The sequence below is a fragment of the Erpetoichthys calabaricus genome, chromosome 17 (genome assembly GCF_900747795.2).
Source record: "Erpetoichthys calabaricus chromosome 17, fErpCal1.3, whole genome shotgun sequence".
NCBI lineage: Eukaryota > Metazoa > Chordata > Cladistia > Polypteriformes > Polypteridae > Erpetoichthys > Erpetoichthys calabaricus.
This window is the reverse complement of record NC_041410.2, coordinates 10675665-10694385: the sequence shown is the minus strand read 5'-3', so window position 1 is coordinate 10694385 and position 18721 is coordinate 10675665. Positions and strand designations below refer to the sequence as shown.

At 41.9% G+C, this 18721-nt stretch overlaps 1 protein-coding gene across 3 annotated transcripts in view; it reads left to right on the top strand.

Moving 5' to 3' along the window:
• The window catches only part of camsap3 (calmodulin regulated spectrin-associated protein family, member 3), a 177677-nt gene that overhangs the window by 140376 nt on the left and 18580 nt on the right, over positions 1–18721 (top strand). For all 3 annotated transcript variants that reach the window (XM_051920659.1, XM_051920661.1, XM_051920660.1), the window contains 7 exons: positions 1340–1433; positions 1519–1570; positions 2789–2865; positions 6892–6967; positions 7243–9448; positions 10385–10506; positions 15139–15371. In XM_051920659.1, coding sequence (XP_051776619.1) covers positions 1340–1433; positions 1519–1570; positions 2789–2865; positions 6892–6967; positions 7243–9448; positions 10385–10506; positions 15139–15371 — 2860 coding nt within the window. The remainder of the gene's footprint in view (positions 1–1339; positions 1434–1518; positions 1571–2788; positions 2866–6891; positions 6968–7242; positions 9449–10384; positions 10507–15138; positions 15372–18721) is intronic.

Genomic DNA, 18721 nt, shown 5'->3' with positions numbered 1-18721 from the left:
CTTGTTTGTAGGTGACTAAATACTTATTTTCCACCATAATTTGCAAATAAATTCTTTAAAAATCAGACAATGTGATTTTCTGGATTTTTTTTTCTCATTTTGTCTCTCATAGTTGAGGTATACCTATGATGAAAATTACAGGCCTCTCTCATCTTTTTAAGCGGGAGAACCTGCACAATTGGTGGCTGACTAAATACTTTTTTGCCCCACTGTAGGTCCACCAAGTTTTGCATACAAGTTTTAGGTACAAAACGTAGACTTCTATCAACTTTTGAGCCATTTCCATTAACAGGAAGTGGTACTTTACCTTTTTTGTTCGTGTAGCTGCAGAGTCCGATTTATTCAACTTTACTTTTATAATAACTGTTCAATAAATTATTGATTTGATTTGTTGTTGATGGTTCTTTAATGTACACAATATAAAAATATAATCGTCGTTTTGCGGTTTACTCCTCAAATATCCATCCCCATATCTAAGTATACTTGAAAGTCGAGGGGTGACCACTCCTGATTTTTTTTTAATATCTTACTTACCCCATATACCCTTGGTCATCTCTAAGCTGGACTACTGCAACTCTCTGATGTCTGGACTTTCACTAAAGGCAACACGACCACTTCAATTGATCCAGAATGCAGCTGCAAGACTCATTTTTAATATTACCAAATTCTCACACACTACACCTCTGCTGCGGAACCTGCACTGGCTCCCCGCATCAGGTTCAAAACCCTAACACTTGCCTTTAAGGCCAAAACTGGAACTGCACCACCTTACATATCAGCACTGGTTAAGCAGCGTGTCACTTCTCGCTCTCTCAGAACATCAAGCACTGCTCGTCTCGAACCACCCTTACTTAAAAGAAGAGGACGACATTCATCAAGACTCTTTGCAGTGTTGGCTCCTCAGTGGTGGAACGAACTTCCTCTTGCTGTACAAACAGCGGAGACCCTCACTGTCTTCAAACGTCGTCTGAAGACACACTTCTTTCAACAGCACTTGGGGGACTAAAGTCCCCATACTTTTTTTTCTACCCTTTTTCTCAAAATAAAAAATAAAAAAATTTTTGTACTAACAACTTACTATTTTCTTCTAGCATGGTTTTGTGTACAACTCGGTCAGCGGTAACTTGTTTAATGACAGTAGATTTAATCCTAGCCTTAAAGACTGAAGAACAGTCGTAGACTACTAAGCACTGTTGTAAGTCGCTCTGGATAAGAGCGTCTGCTAAATGATGTAAATGTAAATATAGTCTGTTGTGATGGCCAAGAAAAAATTTTCATGTAATTTTTTTCCCGAGGTCTTCACAGGTGATTTACACAATCTCTTCCTTTTGTACGACAGGTGAACATCATGACGTTTATGGCAGAACTGTTCTGGTGGTTTGAAGTCCGGAAGCCAGAAGTGGTTTGCCCAAGAGAGCCGCTGGATTTGCAAGGTGTTTTGGGATTTTCTTCTTGTTAGTTTAACAACATTGAAAACATAAAGGTGACAAACTCAAAAAATATCTCTTGTGTTTGCAGATATGTCTGACATAGCCGAGTGTGTCTCCCCCACAAGCTGCAACAATAACAGGTACTGGGTTGGACTTCTGAAAGTTAGCACCACACTTGTGACAGTAATGGCCCATATAATATGAAAGCCAGGAGGACTTGTTCATGTAGATTTAGTGGGCAAAGCTGAGATGTGGTGTGCATGGAGACTGAAGCTTAACTGGGGGGCTTTGGCAGTGTTGTCAGAAAACAAGATGGAAAATTCCTTTTTTTTTCCCCTCATCTAACTCCTGTGTAAGTGGGAAGCACAAGATTTACATCCATAAGCATTTAACAAAATTAAAAATAATACATGTGATTGGTTCTGTTCCAAGTAATATTTCATAGTAGGCTTTATGCTGTAAAGTAATGAACCGTATCAATCCCTGTAGTTTTATAACTCTGCCATTTTTTTGCACCTCCTGAATGAACACAGCAGTGAGGGGAACAGAGGGTGTAGCTTTGGTCCGTCGTGTTAAAGTGAATGCGCCTCATGGGTGGTCATCACCATGTTGTAAACTTCCAGGCCAGCAATGTGGTCTATTAGCTAAAGTGCTGAACTTCCATCCATCCATTTTCCAACCCGCTGAATCCGAACAACAGGGTCACGGGGGTCTGCTGGAGCCAATCCCAGCCAACACAGGGCACAAGGCAGGAACCAATCCTGGGCAGGGTGCCAACCCACCACAGGACAAGCACAAAAACACACACCAGGGCCAATTTAGAATCGGCAATCCACCTACCCTGCATGTCTTTGGACTGTGGGAGGAAACCCACGCAGACACGGGGAGAACATGCAGACTCCATGCAGGGAGGACCTGACATACAAACTCTGGTCTCTGTAAAGCAAGGCTTTGTTAAAATAGTGCATAGAATTTAACTTTTATTAACAATTGGAAATTCATATTGACTTAGTGTCTGCCCACTGAAACTCCATGCAGGGAGGACCCGGGAAGCAAACCCGGGTCTCCTAACTGCGAGGTAGCAGCGCTACCCACTGCGCCACCGTGCCGCCCAAGTGCTGAACTTTAAACATACAAAAGCTGCAAATTCAGTCTTCATCTTTGAGGCACTTGAAAAGAAAATGATGTACATAAAGAAAGTTCTCTTGTTGTAAAGCACCTTTAAATGGTGTTCACTGCAGAATGATGGAGAATATTAAACGGTATGCTATTTTAGTGTCCCTCAACACATTTTCAGAGTATTTCTAACTTATGGAGGCGCCTTATCTGACATTAAATTTAATTTTCTCTTTTTTTAGTGGCTCTCCGTCCTTCATTTTTAAGCAGCCATTCCTACCAATTCCTACTCCTCAGTCTCCAGGGCGGTCAGTGCCAGGTAAGACCAACGTCGCCCTTATGACAATCGTATCTGCTGTTTCTGTAGGTCTGTCTCTTTAGCAGCACCTCTTCGGAATGACGTGTGTGCTGCGTTGTGGTGACTGGTTAAATGGCATGTGGCACTTGGGTTTAATGTATACAGGGTTTATAAAGAGTACTCACCCCCTTGGAAGTTTTCACTTTTTATTGTTATACAACATTTTGGATAATAGACTATCTGTCAGGCAGACCGCAGTTTGTTTGTGAGACTCGAGGACTGAGGGAGCAACACTGGAGCACCACAGGGAACAGAGCTGTCACCTCCGCTCTTCACCCTGTACACCTCTGACTACAAATACAACAGCAGGTCATGTCACTTGTAGAAATTCTCAGATGTTTGAACGTATGGGGTGTACTGACATGGGGGATGAGACACAGGAGAGGAGTCAGGTGGAGGATTTTGTTTTTTGGTGCAAAGGGAATTGTCTGCATCTTAACATCCGCAAAACCAAGCAACTGCTTATTGACTTTTGGCACACCAAAGAGCCTCTATGTCTGGTCACTATTCAAGGAGTGGATGTAGAGGGTCTGCACTCCTACAAGCACTTGGGTGTCCATATTAATAACAGGTTGGACTGATTTCAGAGCACAGAAGAACTATATAAGAAAAGGCAGAGCAGACTCTTTTTCCTTAGGAGACTGTGTTCCTTAAATGTGGGTAGTGACGTGTTTACATCTTCTACAACTCTGCGATGGCCCGTGTGATTTTTTTATGCTGTGGTGTGCAAATCAAAAAGCTAATTAAGAGGACAAGCTCAGTTTTAGAATGCACTCTTCATCCCCTGGAGGTCATAGAGGTTAAGAGAAAGAAAACAAAACTGAGTGCCATTATGAACAATGCTGCACGTCCTCAATGTGACATACTGACACTGAGTGTTCTTACCCAACAAATCATTCAGCAGTAGTGTGTCAAGAAATGCATTACGGTTTGGGATTCTTTATACCAACAGCAGTACGTCTGCATAATGCCTCACTATGATTGGGACTGCCATGTCAGAATTTTTCTTTTTTAATTTCTGTTTTTTATATTTTGGTGTGTCTGAATATTTATTTACTTACTTATCTACCCACTTATGTATTTATTTGTAAAAAGGGCTCCTGTAAAAAGTGATATTTTTCCATGCGGATAAACAAAAATCTATCTATCTATCTGATAGTGCCTTTCATGTATCTGTCTATTTATCTACACACGTATGTATACAGTGGTGTGAAAAACTATTTGCCCCCTTCCTGATTTCTTATTCTTTTTCATGTTTGTCACACAAAATGTTTCTGATCATCAAACACATTTAACCATTAGTCAAATATAACACAAGTAAACACAAAATGCAGTTTGTAAATGGTGGTTTTTATTATTTAGGGAGAAAAAAAAATCCAAACCTACATGGCCCTGTGTGAAAAAGTAATTGCCCCCTGAACCTAATAACTGGTTGGGCCACCCTTAGCAGCAATAACTGCAATCAAGCGTTTGCGATAACTTGCAATGAGTCTTTTACAGCGCTCTGGAGGAATTTTGGCCCACTCAACTTTGCAAAATTGTTGTAATTCAGCTTTATTTGAGGGTTTTCTAGCATGAACCGCCTTTTTAAGGTCATGCCATAGCATCTCAATTGGATTCAGGTCAGGACTTTGACTAGGCCACTCCAAAGTCTTCATTTTGTTTTTCTTCAGCCATTCAGAGGTGGATTTGCTGGTGTGTTTTGGGTCATTGTCCTGTTGCAGCACCCAAGATCGCTTCAGCTTGAGTTGACGAACAGATGGCCGGACATTCTCCTTCAGGATTTTTTGGTAGACAGTAGAATTCATGGTTCCATCTATCACAGCAAGCCTTCCAGGTCCTGAAGCAGCAAAACAACCCCAGACCATCACACTACCACCACCATATTTTACTGTTGGTATGATGATCTTTTTCTGAAATGCTGTGTTCCTTTTACGCCAGATGTAACGGGACATTTGCCTTCCAAAAACTTCAACTTTTGTCTCATCAGTCCACAAGGTATTTTCCCAAAAGTCTTGGCAATCATTGAGATGTTTCTTAGCAAAATTGAGACGAGCCCTAATGTTCTTTTTGCTTAACAGTGGTTTGCGTCTTGGACATCTGCCATGCAGGCCGTTTTTGCCCAGTCTCTTTCTTATGGTGGAGTCGTGAACACTGACCTTAATTGAGGCAAGTGAGGCCTGCAGTTCTTTAGACGTTGTCCTGGGGTCTTTTGTGACCTCTCGGATGAGTCGTCTCTGCGCTCTTGGGGTAATTTTGGTCGGCCGGCCACTCCTGGGAAGGTTCACCACTGTTCCATGTTTTTGCCATTTGTGGATAATGGCTCTCACTGTGGTTCGCTGGAGTCCCAAAGCTTTAGAAATGGCTTTATAACCTTTACCAGACTGATAGATCTCAATTACTTCTGTTCTCATTTGTTCCTGAATTTCTTTGGATCTTGGCATGATGTCTAGCTTTTGAGGTGCTTTTGGTCTACTTCTCTGTGTCAGGCAGCTCCTATTTAAGTGATTTCTTGATGGAAACAGGTGTGGCAGTAATCAGGCCTGGGGGTGGCTACGGAAATTGAGCTCAGGTGTGATACACCACAGTTAGGTTATTTTTTAACAAGGGGGCAATTACTTTTTCACACAGGGCCATGTAGGTTTGGATTTTTTTTCTCCCTAAATAATAAACACCATCATTTAAAAACTGCATTTTGTGTTTACTTGTGTTATATTTGACTAATGGTTAAATGTGTTTGATGATCAGAAACATTTTGTGTGACAAACATGCAAAAGAATAAGAAATCAGGAAGGGGGCAAATAGTTTTTCACACCACTGTAATATCTCCTCATGATTTGTTTCCTGGTTTGGGTCACAATGGCAGCAGGTCAGCCCAGATTTCCCTGTGCCCCACCTACAGATTCCAGGTCTTCCCAAGCCAGCCGAGAGAGAGAACTCCTCCAGTGTTCCCCGTGTCCACTTCAGGGCCCATGCCTAGTGGGATATGCCTAAAACCAGCTCAGGGGGAAGCCACCTAGGTGGCATCCTTCTGACATGCCCAAACCATCTTATCTGGTTCCTCTCAATCCAGTGGAGCAGCACTCCTCAAATTCTTTCGTGGAATGTCAGAGCAGGCAGCCCTGTGAAGAAGCCTCATTTCTAAAGCTTGTGTTTCTATCTATCTGTCATATAGTGCCTTTCACATCGATCTATCGATCTATCAGTTATATAGCGCCTTTCATATCTATCTATCTATCTATCTGTCATATAGTGCCTTTCATATCAATCTATCAGTTATATAGTGCCTTTCACATTGATCTATCGATCTATCAGTTATATAGTGCCTTTCATATCTATCTATCTATCTTTCTATCTATCTATCTATCTATCTATCTATCTATCTGTCATATAGTGCCTTTCATATTGCTCTATTGACCTATCAGTTATATAGTGCCTTTCACATCTATTGATCTGTCTATTGATAGCTATCAATCCATATCAATCGATCAATCAATCTTATCTTTCGATCCATCACAGAGGATTTAACTGGGCTTTTTTGACGCCTGATCCAACAGAAGAAAACTCTTTAACAGGGTCCGTGTGATCTCTGCACCCCTATTTTGGGTCTCAGGCTGCCGCTGGTGGGTCACGGGTTGCTATTGTTTATAATGGTAGTGGGTCACGATGGACTCCCAAAGAACCACAGACAATGGAATAAGTGACCAAGTAGCCTCAGTAGGACTTTAGGGAACTTCAAAACTTGACATGATTGTACAAATGAAGGTTTTTGAGACTTGGTCAATGATGGCATCTTACATCCTTAACGTTTTTTCCCCACATAACATTGTCTTTATAATTTTGTGATACACTGCAACCACTGGTTGTCATTTTCCATTTTGTTTTTCTCTAAGTCACCTTGAATGCATTTTATTTTGTTGTGTTGTTAATTGCTTTACAATTGTGTGAGCCACCAAAGACAATTTAAAATGATGTTTCTGTTTGCAGGGGCTCTGACTCAATCTACCTCATTGCCGCATGTTGAGGGAGTAGGAAAGGCGACATGGACAAAGAAGCAGTTAAGGTAGGCTTATGTGGGACGAGGATAGTCATCGAAATCAAAGCCTCATCTTTTGCATTTTGGGTAAATGATAACGCTATGAGCCCAGTAAGCCCTAGAGCTCTTTTTAACATTTTTAACATACCTTCTAAGCACCGTGGTACACCTAGCTGGCTTGTCCTGGGTGAAGGCAATGCATTAAATGATTGTTCCACTTACTTTGCAAGTGAATGCTCTTCATTTAATCCTGTCCCGTGAAACTGTAACTGACTCCTTATCCTTCTTTTTGTCCCCCACAGCAGGCCATTGTCTCAGGCTGTCTCCTTCAGTATTCCATTTGGCTTGGACAGTGACGTGGACATTGTGATGGGGAACCCTGTTGCCATGACACGTTCTATCAGCTCTGACAGCTTGAATCCTAATGTCTTCCAGTTACCAGAGACTGTTACTCGGGCCACTTACACCCCGCCAGAAGATGTCAGTGCATTTCTGGAGAAAGGGAATGGCGACGGTGCAGTGGCCAGTCAGACAAGTCAGAGCAGACCACCCTCAAGTCAAAGGGCATCATGGGGCACTCAGACAGCCCCCAGCAGGATCAGAGCAGAGAAGGACCTTCCTGTGGAGAATGGATTGACAGACGATCATAACAAGTACACCGATCTTCCCACCATAGAAGAGGCACTGCAGATAATTCATAATGAGGGTAAATTAGAACCCCGGCTCCTCCCTGAGGGAGCTGCAGATGGATTCTATCTGCATTCCCCTGATGTGATGGAAGAATCTGGAAGTGGTCGTCACGGTGACAACTCCCCTCGATTAAGCTCTTCTGCCCCTACAAAACCTGGAATGATGTACAGAGTTCATGATGATATGGCATCCTCCACTGAAAAAGAAAAACGTCCACGAAGAACATCAGAAGGTTCTCGAATATCCAGGGATGATGATTCAGTTTTGAGGGACAATAGTTTAGATTCAGATCTTTCTGAGGAATTTTCAAAACACCACCAGGCAGGCAGAGATTGCCTTGATGCCAAAGATGATAGCACGTCTGGTTCAAGTTCTCTCAGTTCGCAGCCAGAGAGCAACCCGGCTTCTTCTACGAGCCCTAGCATCAAGATGACTAGCTTTGCCGAACGCAAAAAGAAATCAACCGAACCTCAGAAGGATACCACAGAGCCCAAGATGATAACGTGGGCTCAAAAATCAGAAGAAAGCCCTAGCAAAAGCCCAGCTCTTAACACGGAAATGTCAGAGCTGGGGGCAAGGTTGGAGGAGAAGAGAAGAGCCATTGAGGCACAGAAGAAAAGAATAGAGGCCATCTTTGCCAAACATCGGCAGAGGTTGGGCAAATCGGCATTTCTCCAATTGAAGAAACGAGAGGAAGGTAACCAGCCAGAGGGAGAAGCAGACACCTCTTCCACTGAGGAGGTGCCAAAGTTATCCTTGGAGGAGAGGCTTTCTCGGATTGGGGATGAGGAAGAGAGAGAGACCCCTAGCCCCCTTGACTCCACAACTTCAAAACTGGTGGACGGTGAGCTACCAAACAAAACCCGTTCAGAGAAGCAAGTTACATTCTCTCCTGAAATTGGAAAGGAGAAAATCGACGATGCCAGTCTTGGCGAGTACAACAAGGCCGTCACAAAACTCAATGCAGCCTTGAACTCCTTGCAGGGTGACATGCAGAGACTGGCAGAACAGCAGAAACAACTGATGCGCAAAAAAACGAACCAAGCTTGGGTCATCCCTGCCAGTCCAAAGCCAACAGCTGCTGCTCCCCCTTTACCTTCCCAAAGAATATCTCGTGATTTCCAGTCCTCGCGTTCTGTGGACTTATCTTCCTCGTCTCCTTCCCCGTCACCTTCTCGAAAACCTGCCAACACATCCAATAGTTCTTTGTCTGTCCCCAAATCCCCACAGCCGGCTCACAAAAGGCCTCAGTCATCAACTCCTAAGAGCCCTAAGCATGCCCGTCCAGTAGATTTAAAATTTCCCCCATTGACACGAGTTCTTACTCCCCCTCAGAATGTAGACAACCTACCACACCTTCGGAAATTCTCTCCTAGTCAATTTCCAATTCAGACTTCCTCCTCCTTCAATATTGGAGGAACAGAAGACAACCAGAATAGATCTAGGGGGCAGAAACCTGTTGGACCCATTCCTAAACCTCTTGCTGTTGAGGACGATTCCTCTGAAACTGGTTCCAGTGAAGATCCTCTTCTAAGTCTGGACGCAGATGGAAACATTAGACCAGTGGGACCAGTAGGTTTCCCCAAGAAAGAGCCCGGCACAGGCAGCAGCTCTGGTGCTCCTTCTGAATGCTCGTTTGAGAGCGACTTCCAGCCTTCCCTGAACGGCAAAAGGACTAGTTTAATAGAAATCTCTCTGTCATCTCTGCAAGTCCCTGATGAAATGGATATAGAAGAAGAAGGCCAGGAGGTCTTCAGTGACTCCATGAGTGACCAAACGGACTCGGAGCTGAAACCGGGAGTAGGCTTTTTCTTCAAGGTTAGTAAATATTGTCATACTATTTCCATTTTTGTTGCCATGTTCTTTACGTAGGACTAAACAGGTACATAGTTGTAATTTTGGAATCTTCTGGGTATCCAGTCTTTATGAATGTCATGTTTACGTAAGGACAGCATGGTGGTGCAGTGGGCAGTTCTGCTGTCTCACACATCCTGTGCCTTGGGTTTGAGTCTTGGTCGCTTTCCTGTGGAGTCCACACGTGCTCATCTGTCCACCAGTCTTTAAACCTTTATCACCCAACAATGTTCATGACTTTGATAGAAACTGACACTGTTTTTCTTTTTATTAATATTACTAAAATTAAATATATAGCCAAAATATACAGTATATGGAGTGGAGTGGTGGCTCTGAGGCTAAGGATCTGTGCAGGTATTCAGAAGGTTGCCGGTTCGAATCCCCGTCACTGCCAAAAGAGATCCTACTCTGCTGGGCCCTTAACCTGTAATTGCTCCAGGGGCGCTGTACAATGGCTGACCCTGCGCTCTGACCCCAAGGGGTGTGCGAAAACGAACAAATTCATAATACAAGAAAATATAAGGCGAAACAAAGAGCAAAAGACAATGCTAATACTGCACATCCTGCTTGAAAGTACTAATTTTTTATTCGCCTAGGAATCGTCATGGAGTTGCACTACAAAGCATCAGTTTTCAGGCTTAAAAACACTGGTGTAGTGTGGACAAAAGTGAAAACCGAGATTAAAGTCTAATTTTTCGAATGAAAACGTACTTATCTTTAGTAAAGTGCATGACACACAGTCACAGATCATCAGTCCGTCTGCCAGCTATCAATGGAAACTGCAGACATGCCATTTGTTAAATTTTACATTTGTTTTAAATTTTTAAGTGCTATGCTAAACCGCTACACACTTGCTTTTTATGTTTTGACGTTTTGCTTTTTTTATTTCTACACATTTAGGAAGATGCTCTGTCACAGGATGAGATGGCCCGGCGTCAGGCAGCTCTTCTGGCAAAGCAGCAGAAGCGGGCAGAAGAGATGAAGAAGCGCAAGCAATGGCAGGAGCAGGAGAAGGAGTCAAGGTAGACACAAGACGTCGGTCGCCGTGAACTCTAAATCACACAAGTACTGGTTTGTTAAAAGCAGTTGCCCTTTTTAAAATTTGAAATGAGAACACCTGACAGTCCTCATTAATGGAAATCACAGACACTGCAAGACAGTTTACTTCTGCTGTGACTCCTTAGAATTCAAGACTACTACTGGGCAAATGATAATAATATACAGTAATCCCTCCTCCATCGTGGGGGTTGCGTTCCAGAGCCACCCGCGAAATAAGAAAATCCGCGAAGTAGAAACCATATGTTTATATGGTTATTTTTATATTGTCATGCTTGGGTCACAGATTTGCGCAGAAACACAGGAGGTTGTAGAGAGACAGGAACGTTATTCAAACACTGCAAACAAACATTTGTCTCTTTTTCAAAAGTTTAAACTGTGCTCCATGACAAGACAGAGATGACAGTTCCGTCTCACAATTAAAAGAATGCAAACATATCTTCCTCTTCAAAGGAGTGCGGGTCAGAAGCAGTGACTGTCACAGAGATAGAGAGAAAAGCAAACAAATCAATAGGGCTGCTTGGCTTTTAAGTATGCGAAGCACCGCGGCACAAAGCTGTTGAAGGTGGCAGCTTGGGATTAATAAAGTATCTATCTATCTATCTATCTATCTAGCTCACACCCCCTCCGTCAGGAGCAGAGAGAGAGAGAGAGAGAGAGAGACAGAGTTTGTTTTTCAATCAAAAATCAATACGTGCCCTTCGAGCTTTTAAGTATGCGAAGCACCGTGCAGCATGTCGTTTCAGGAAGCAGCTGCACAAAAGATAGCAACGTGAAGATAATCTTTCAGCATTTTTAGACGAGCGTCCGTATCGCCTAGGTGTGCGAACAGCCCCCCTGCTCAATCCCCCTACGTCAGGATCAGAGAAAGTCAGTGCAAGAGAAAGAGAAAAGTAAGCAATCTAGCTTCTCAGCCATCTGCCAATAGCGTCCCTTGTATGAAATCAACTGGGCAAACCAACTGAGGAAGCAGGTACCAGAAATTAAAAGACCCATTGTCTGCAGAAATCCGCGAACCAGCAAAAAATCCGCGATATATATTTAAATATGCTTACATATAAAATCCGCGATGGAGTGAACCCCGCGAAAGGCGAAGCGCGATATAGCGAGGGATTACTGTATACATTAAAAATATTGCCATAAAAAAAAAAAATATATATATATATTCACGGCATTCGTAGTCTGAATCACAATCTGATTGTATGGGTGGTTACCTACCAGGTAACGCTTGTGGTTGGTCAGCAAGTCGGCTAACATCTGCCACAATGCCCTCAGTTGTGAGAAGCAGATCATAGAATGGTTGAAATAGTTTACTGTCAAATAATGCAAAGAGTACGCGACACGTGTTTCGCCGTAATTCTGGGCTCATCAGGCATACACACTCTACTGCACTCCCTCTCGGGAATCGAACCTCGGACGTCAGCACTAGTATATATACACACATACACTTGGGGTTTATGGGTTCTGAAATTTATGTTTTGGACAAAATAACAAAGCATAGCTTTTTTTTTTTTTTTTTTTTTTTTTTTTTTTTGGAGGTGGCAGAGTTAAAGATTTGCATTGGGTGTGATGAGGGTGGATAGGATTAGGAATGAGGACATTAGAGGGTCAGCTCAAGTTGGACAGTTTGGAGAGAAAGTCAGAGAGGCGAGATTGCGTTGGTTTGAACATCTGCAGAGGAGAGATGCTGAGTATAATGAGAGAAGGGTGCTAAGGATAGAGCTGCCAGGTAAGAGGAGAAGAGGAAAGGCTAAGAGAAGGTTTATGGATGAGGTGAGAGAGGACATGCAGGTGATGGGGGTAACAGAACAAGATGCAGAGGACAGGAAGATATGGAAGAAGATGATCCGCTGTGGCAACCCCTAACAGGAGCAGCCGAAAGAAGAAGAAGAAGAAAAAAAACCAGCCACAACCATACTGCTACATATTTACATCATATTCCAAGTCAAATATTGCAAACTAGCTGTGCTGCCCATATAAGAGGTGATGAAATCTAAATAACCAACGTAGACCTCAGAGTTAGCATTTGCAGTGCACCATCTCTTGAAATATATTTTGTTATGCATGTTGTAATAAATTGCATTGCATTTGTCATTTCAACAAATGGTGCATCACACATATAAAAAAAATGTATTACTACAAATGTTTGTGGTCTGCCATCTGGTGGAATGACAAATGCAGTGCTTTCCATTACAACAAAATGTTTGCGGTGTGCCACCTTGTGGAATGACAGAGACATAGCAACCGGACAGACACACAGAACACTTTATCAAGGTGTGGACTGTTCATAATACATAGTTACAATATAAAGCGAATCTCATTTAAATTACCAGGTTTTTTTTTAATTATAAAAAGCACCCAAATACAATTAACAATATTTACATAACAGAAAATGTATGTTAATTTACTTTTGTAACAGTGGCAGAATTTTTTTTGGAAAATGTATAAATGGTGCATCATGTGGGTGCATCTGTACGTCAGTACATCTCTCCAGGCAGTGTACAGTGTAACCAACGTAGACCTCAGTGTTAATGGCTGGACGCACTGTTAGTATGTATTTTGTTATGCACGTGGTAATACAATGCATTGCGTTTATCATTCCAACAATTGGTGCATCCCAAACATTTGTAGTAATAAATGGCATTACTACAATGCAATGCATATTTCTCTGTTGTATGCCATTTAGTGTGGAATTCCTAAAAGTGGTGTTAATGTTTATGATGTGCCATCTGTTGGAATGACAAATGCAATGATTTCTATTGCTATAAAATTTTTGTGGTGTGCCGTTGGAGGAATGAGAGAGAGACATAGCAATCGTACAGACACTTTTATTTTTATCAAAGGAGGATTGTTCATAATACAAAGTTACAATATAAAGCAAATCTAACTTAAATTAACATTTTTTAAGTTATTAAAAGAACACAAGTACAATTAATATTTAAACAACAGAAAACCTTTATGGTAATTTACTTACTGTAATGGTGGCAGAAGTAGCACGTGTTTTGTCTTCTTTACAAGTCAGAAAATGTTTAAATGGCGTATCATGTGGGTGCGTTTGTAATTCACTATATACAGTACATCCTGACAGTGTACAGAAGTGATCAAGAAAGCTAAGAGAATGGTAAGTTATATATCGCGATGTGTGGAGTGCAAGTCAGGAGAGGTTATGGCTGGTTATACAGCGTACTGGTGAGGCCTCACCTGGAGTACTGTGTGCAGGTTTGGTCTCCATATTAAACTTAAAGACCCGGCAGCACTCGAGAAAGTCCAGAGAAGAACGACTAGGCTGACTGAGAGGTCCGAGTTATGAGGGGAGACTGAAGAAGTTGAACCTTTTCAGTTTAAGTAAACTGAGATTAAGAGGGAGACGTGACTAAAGCGTGTAAAATTATGAAAAGGATCGATACAGTGGAAACCAGTTGCTAATATTCGTTCTTCAACAAGAACTGGGGGTACACAGTTAGAAACTTGTTAAGGGCAAAGTTCATTTAAATGTTAGGAACTTTTTCTTCACACAAAGATCCATAAACACATGGCATTAGTGACCAAGTAGTATGGTGGAGAGCAGTACTTTGGGGGCCTTCATATCTTGACTTGATGTTATTTTGGACAATCTTGATGAATAGGATGAACAAGCTTGTTGTGCTGAATGATCTGTTCTAAAGTTTCCATCATCACTAGCCATGAGAGAGTCTTTCTCCCACAGGCTTGGTGATCGAAAGCCACTCCCAGATGGTCTGTTTGTCCTCATTGCAGAGAGTTCAAGAAGAGTTGGAGAACCTTCTTTCTAGAACCTAAGAGTCAACTCAGAACAGAGGCCAGAGTAAGTTTGGCAGTGATGGTTCCCAGAGAGAACCACCTCTGCTGGATTGGGCTGAAAGAGACTGTGGAAGGGTCAAGGAGAAGAAAAATACAAGGTGGAAGAGGAATCTGGAAGGAGAGCATTGGAGCGATGGAATTCTAAACAGCAAGCCATTAGACAGCAGCAGTGGGACAGTCCTAAAACATCTGCAGGAACCTTCCGGGAGCAGTTAAGGAGCAGAAGTGGCGAACTGTTTATGTGGGGTATGACACAAGTGATGGGTGAATTTAAACTGAGTATGCTGATGATTGGGATTCCTGGAAGATGTAGTGATGTTCTTGAAGATGGTGTTCCATGAAAAGAAAATGGTGGTTGGGAGATCACTTTGTCGTACACAATACAAGAGTAAGAGGTTATAGGAGGCTTTGTGCAGTGCAGCAAGTAACGTGTGTGTGAGATGACAAAGAATGAGCAAAGACAAAAAGTGGATGAGAAGGAAGAGGGGAGGAAAATGATACACCACATGTCTTAAGGACTGACCTCGGAAAAAGTTTTTAAGTTTTCACTTGACTCGCCCGTGTATATGTTTTGTTTGTAAGCTTATAAATTCAGCTGAGAACACAGACCAAAGGAATTAATCCTCAGAATTTGTTGAAAAGCCTTGCACAAGATCGGTATAAGCTGTTGTGTACATTTTATAGTTACGGTTAGTAAAAGCTTTTCTTACATTCCATCACTCCAGTTTAATCTGTGTTGATGATCGTCACGCTTAAACTCTTTCATTGTTGCATTTTAGACTTCAAGATGAGGAAACAAAAACCCGGCCTGAGGAGAAAGAAGTAGTGACCCGGAGAGGAGAGTTTACACGGAGAGAACACGAACGCAGACAGCAGCTGAAGATCATGGAGGACCTGGATAAGGTGTTGCGACAGAAACCTCAGACTGTGAGAGCCGTCAAGAAGCAGCGACCCAAAACTGTGTTCCGGGATGACTCGGTTCTGTCTCGCAGCCCTGTTAAGGGATTGCTCGGTATGTTTGTCCATTTTACTGACTCTACTCTTGTGTCCACATAGAAGTAAATATGACTAGGGTTAGGCGGTAGGACTGAAATGAGACCGGCTTCCACTTCTTCACTTATGTGTGCTCATCCACACTTGGGCCAGTGATCTTTACATGTCTGTGCCAGCTTGTTTTAACATTACCTTATGTGAAGCAGTGAGGAAATGTATTAATCTGTTTTATTACCTCGTGCATTGTAAGAGTGTTCAGAGTTTGGTGCAGTGTGTTGCACCACAATAACTGACTACAAGTGTTGTAAGCTCAATGTGGCTGCATGTACATAGGGACTAAAATACAGATCTGCATTCTTGCAGACAGGGCCATGGAGATGGAGTCGGAAGCAATTATTGGGTTACAGGAGTTGGAGCCGGTAACAATGTGCTGACTCCACCTAACTGTAAATTGTAATGTGTTAAATTTCCAATTTATCTTATACTACTACTTCTACTTTTTTCGGTTTCTCCTATTTAGCGAATGCCACAGGGGATCATCCATTGCCATCTATCCGTGTCTTTTACATCAGTTTCTGCCACATTGACTTCTTCCAATTTTACTTATACTAATTCAACTGAGACCCAGCTTTATACATACACAAACATTATTTATGCCCCAAAGGGAAATTAAAGAATCCCAAGAAAAGAAAAATAAATGTAGTGAACAAACAACAAGCCCCAAACATACACAAGACCTTCTGGATTGGATAAAAAGAGAGCTGCTACTGTCGGTAAGAGGCTTGTAGGTGGCAGTAAGATGGTCAGACCTGCCCAGTTGTATCACAGATTTGTATTTAAAAGCACAATCATTTGGATAGCGCAGGTCCATAAAAGGAACACGCCATTAGAGGTTTGTTTCATCTAAAACTCCCCTGCTTGAAGTCACCGTAATGACTCATCTTTACAGAGTTGCTAACAGAGTGACTACATCACGAAGAAGACTGTGTGTTTTAGTGTGACGTGCAGGGCTAAAAATGCTGGTGTGTGTTTAGGTTGGCAAGAGAAAATGTTTACAGAGTAGAAGTGGAAATTTAAAAAATTAGTCCTACACAACCCACTAGAATGAATGTAAAACACTTCACTGGAAACAATCAACTACACAATTATAATATTTTTAAAAATCGGGAGTCGTCTCCCCTAGATTTTCTTGTGTACAGTGGAACCTCGGTTCACGACCATAATTCGTTCCAAAACTCTGGTTGTGAACCGAAGCAATTTCCCCCATAGGACTATATGCAAGTACAATTAATCTGTTCCAGACCATACGAACTGTATGTAAATATACAGTAATCCCTCGCTATATCGCGCTTCGCCTTTCGCAGCTTCACTCTATCGCGGATTTTATATGTATTTATTTTGCTGGTTCGCAGATTTCTGAGGACAATGGGTCTTTTAATTTCTGGTACATGCTTCCTCAGTTGGTTTGCCCAGTTGATTTCATACAAGGGACGCTATTGGCAGATGGCTGAGAAGCTACCCGGCTTACTTTTCTCCCTTAATTGCGCTGACTTTCTCTGATCCTGACGTAGGGGGATTGAGCAGGGGGGCTGTTCGCACACCTAGACGATACGGACGCTCGTCTAAAAATGCTGAAAGATTATCTTCACGTTGCTATCTTCTGTGCAGCTGCTTCCTCATACTTAAAAGCTCAAAGGGCACGTATTGATTTTTGACTGTTTGTTTCTTTCTCTCTCTCTCTCTCTCTGCTCCTGACCGAGGGGGTGTGAGCTGCCGCCTTCAACAGCTTTGTGCCGCGGTGCTTCGCATACTTAAAAGCCAAACAGCCCTATTGATTTGTTTGCTTTTCTCTATCTCTGTGACTTTATCTGCTCCTGACGCGCACTCCTTTGAAGAGGAAGATATGTTTGCATTCTTTTAATTGTGAGACAGAACTGTCATCTCTGTCTTGTCATGGAGCACAGTTTAAACTTTTGAAAAAGAAACAAATGTTTGTTTGCAGTGTTTGAATAATGTTCCTGTCTCTCTACAACCTCCTTTGTTTCTGCGCAAATCTGTGACCCAAGCATGACAATCTAAAAATAACCATATAAACATATGGTTTCTACTTCGTGGATTTTCTTATTTCGCGGGTGGCTCTGGAACGCAACCCCCGCGATGGAGGAGGGATTACTGTATATGTTTTTTTTTTAGTTTTTAAGCACAAATATAGTTAATTAAACCATAGAATGCACAGTGTAATAGTAAACTAAATGTAAAAACATTGAATAACACTGAGAAAACCTTGAACAACAGAGAAAACGAACACTGCAATACTTTGTGCTATAGTGCTACCAACCGCTGGCTAAAAACACTTTTTTTTTTTTTTTTTTTTAATGAGTTTTAAGCACAGGGAAAAAAATGAACATTCGAAAAAATCCGTAATTTAATAAACCACCAAGAAAAGTAACTTTGCAACAACGCACACTACGAACCGATCGCTGTAAAGAGAAGTGAAAACAAAAACAAGCCCAGTGCATTCTTTAACTGCCTTCCTACCTTATGAGTCCAGCCCTCTCTCTCTCTCTCTCGCGCTGCCTGTGTGTGTGTGTGTGTGTGTGTGTGTGTGTGTGTGTGTGTGTGTGTGTCGCTCTCGCTCGCTGCACAGGGAGAGACTGAACATGTACAAACCGAAAGGGACACTGGCTTGTTTGTATACAGAGTGTGTGGTCATGGACCAAGGCAAAAGTTTGGCAAACTTTCTGGTCGTACCGAGACATTCGTGAACCGAGGTTACAATGTACTTAGATATGGGGATGGATATTTGAGGAGTAAACCACAAGACAATGATTATTTTTATATTATGTATATTAAAGAACCATCAACAACAACAACATTTATTTATATAGCACATTTTCATACAAATAATGTAGCTCAAAGTGTTTTACATGATGAAGAAAGAGGGGGGAAAAAAAAGACAAAATAAGAATTAAAATAAGAGAACACTAATTAACATAGAATAAGAGTAAGGTCCGATGGCCAGGGAGGACAGAAAAAACAAAAAAAAACTCCAGACAGCTGGAGAAAAACTCAAATGTGCAGGGGTTGAGACCACCCAGCCCCCTCTAGGCATTCTACCCAACATAAATGACATTGTATTCAGGGTTCTCATGGAAGGACTTGATGATGATGGTCATGTGGACTTGTGGTCTTTAATCCATCAATGTCGATGTAGAAAAACCAAATCAAATTAATAATATAATAATATATTGAACAATTATTCTAAAAGTAATGTTGAATAAATCGGACTCTGCAACTGCATTAATAAAAGGTAAAGTACCACTTCTGGTTAATGAAAATAGCCTAAACGTTGATAGAAATCTACATTTT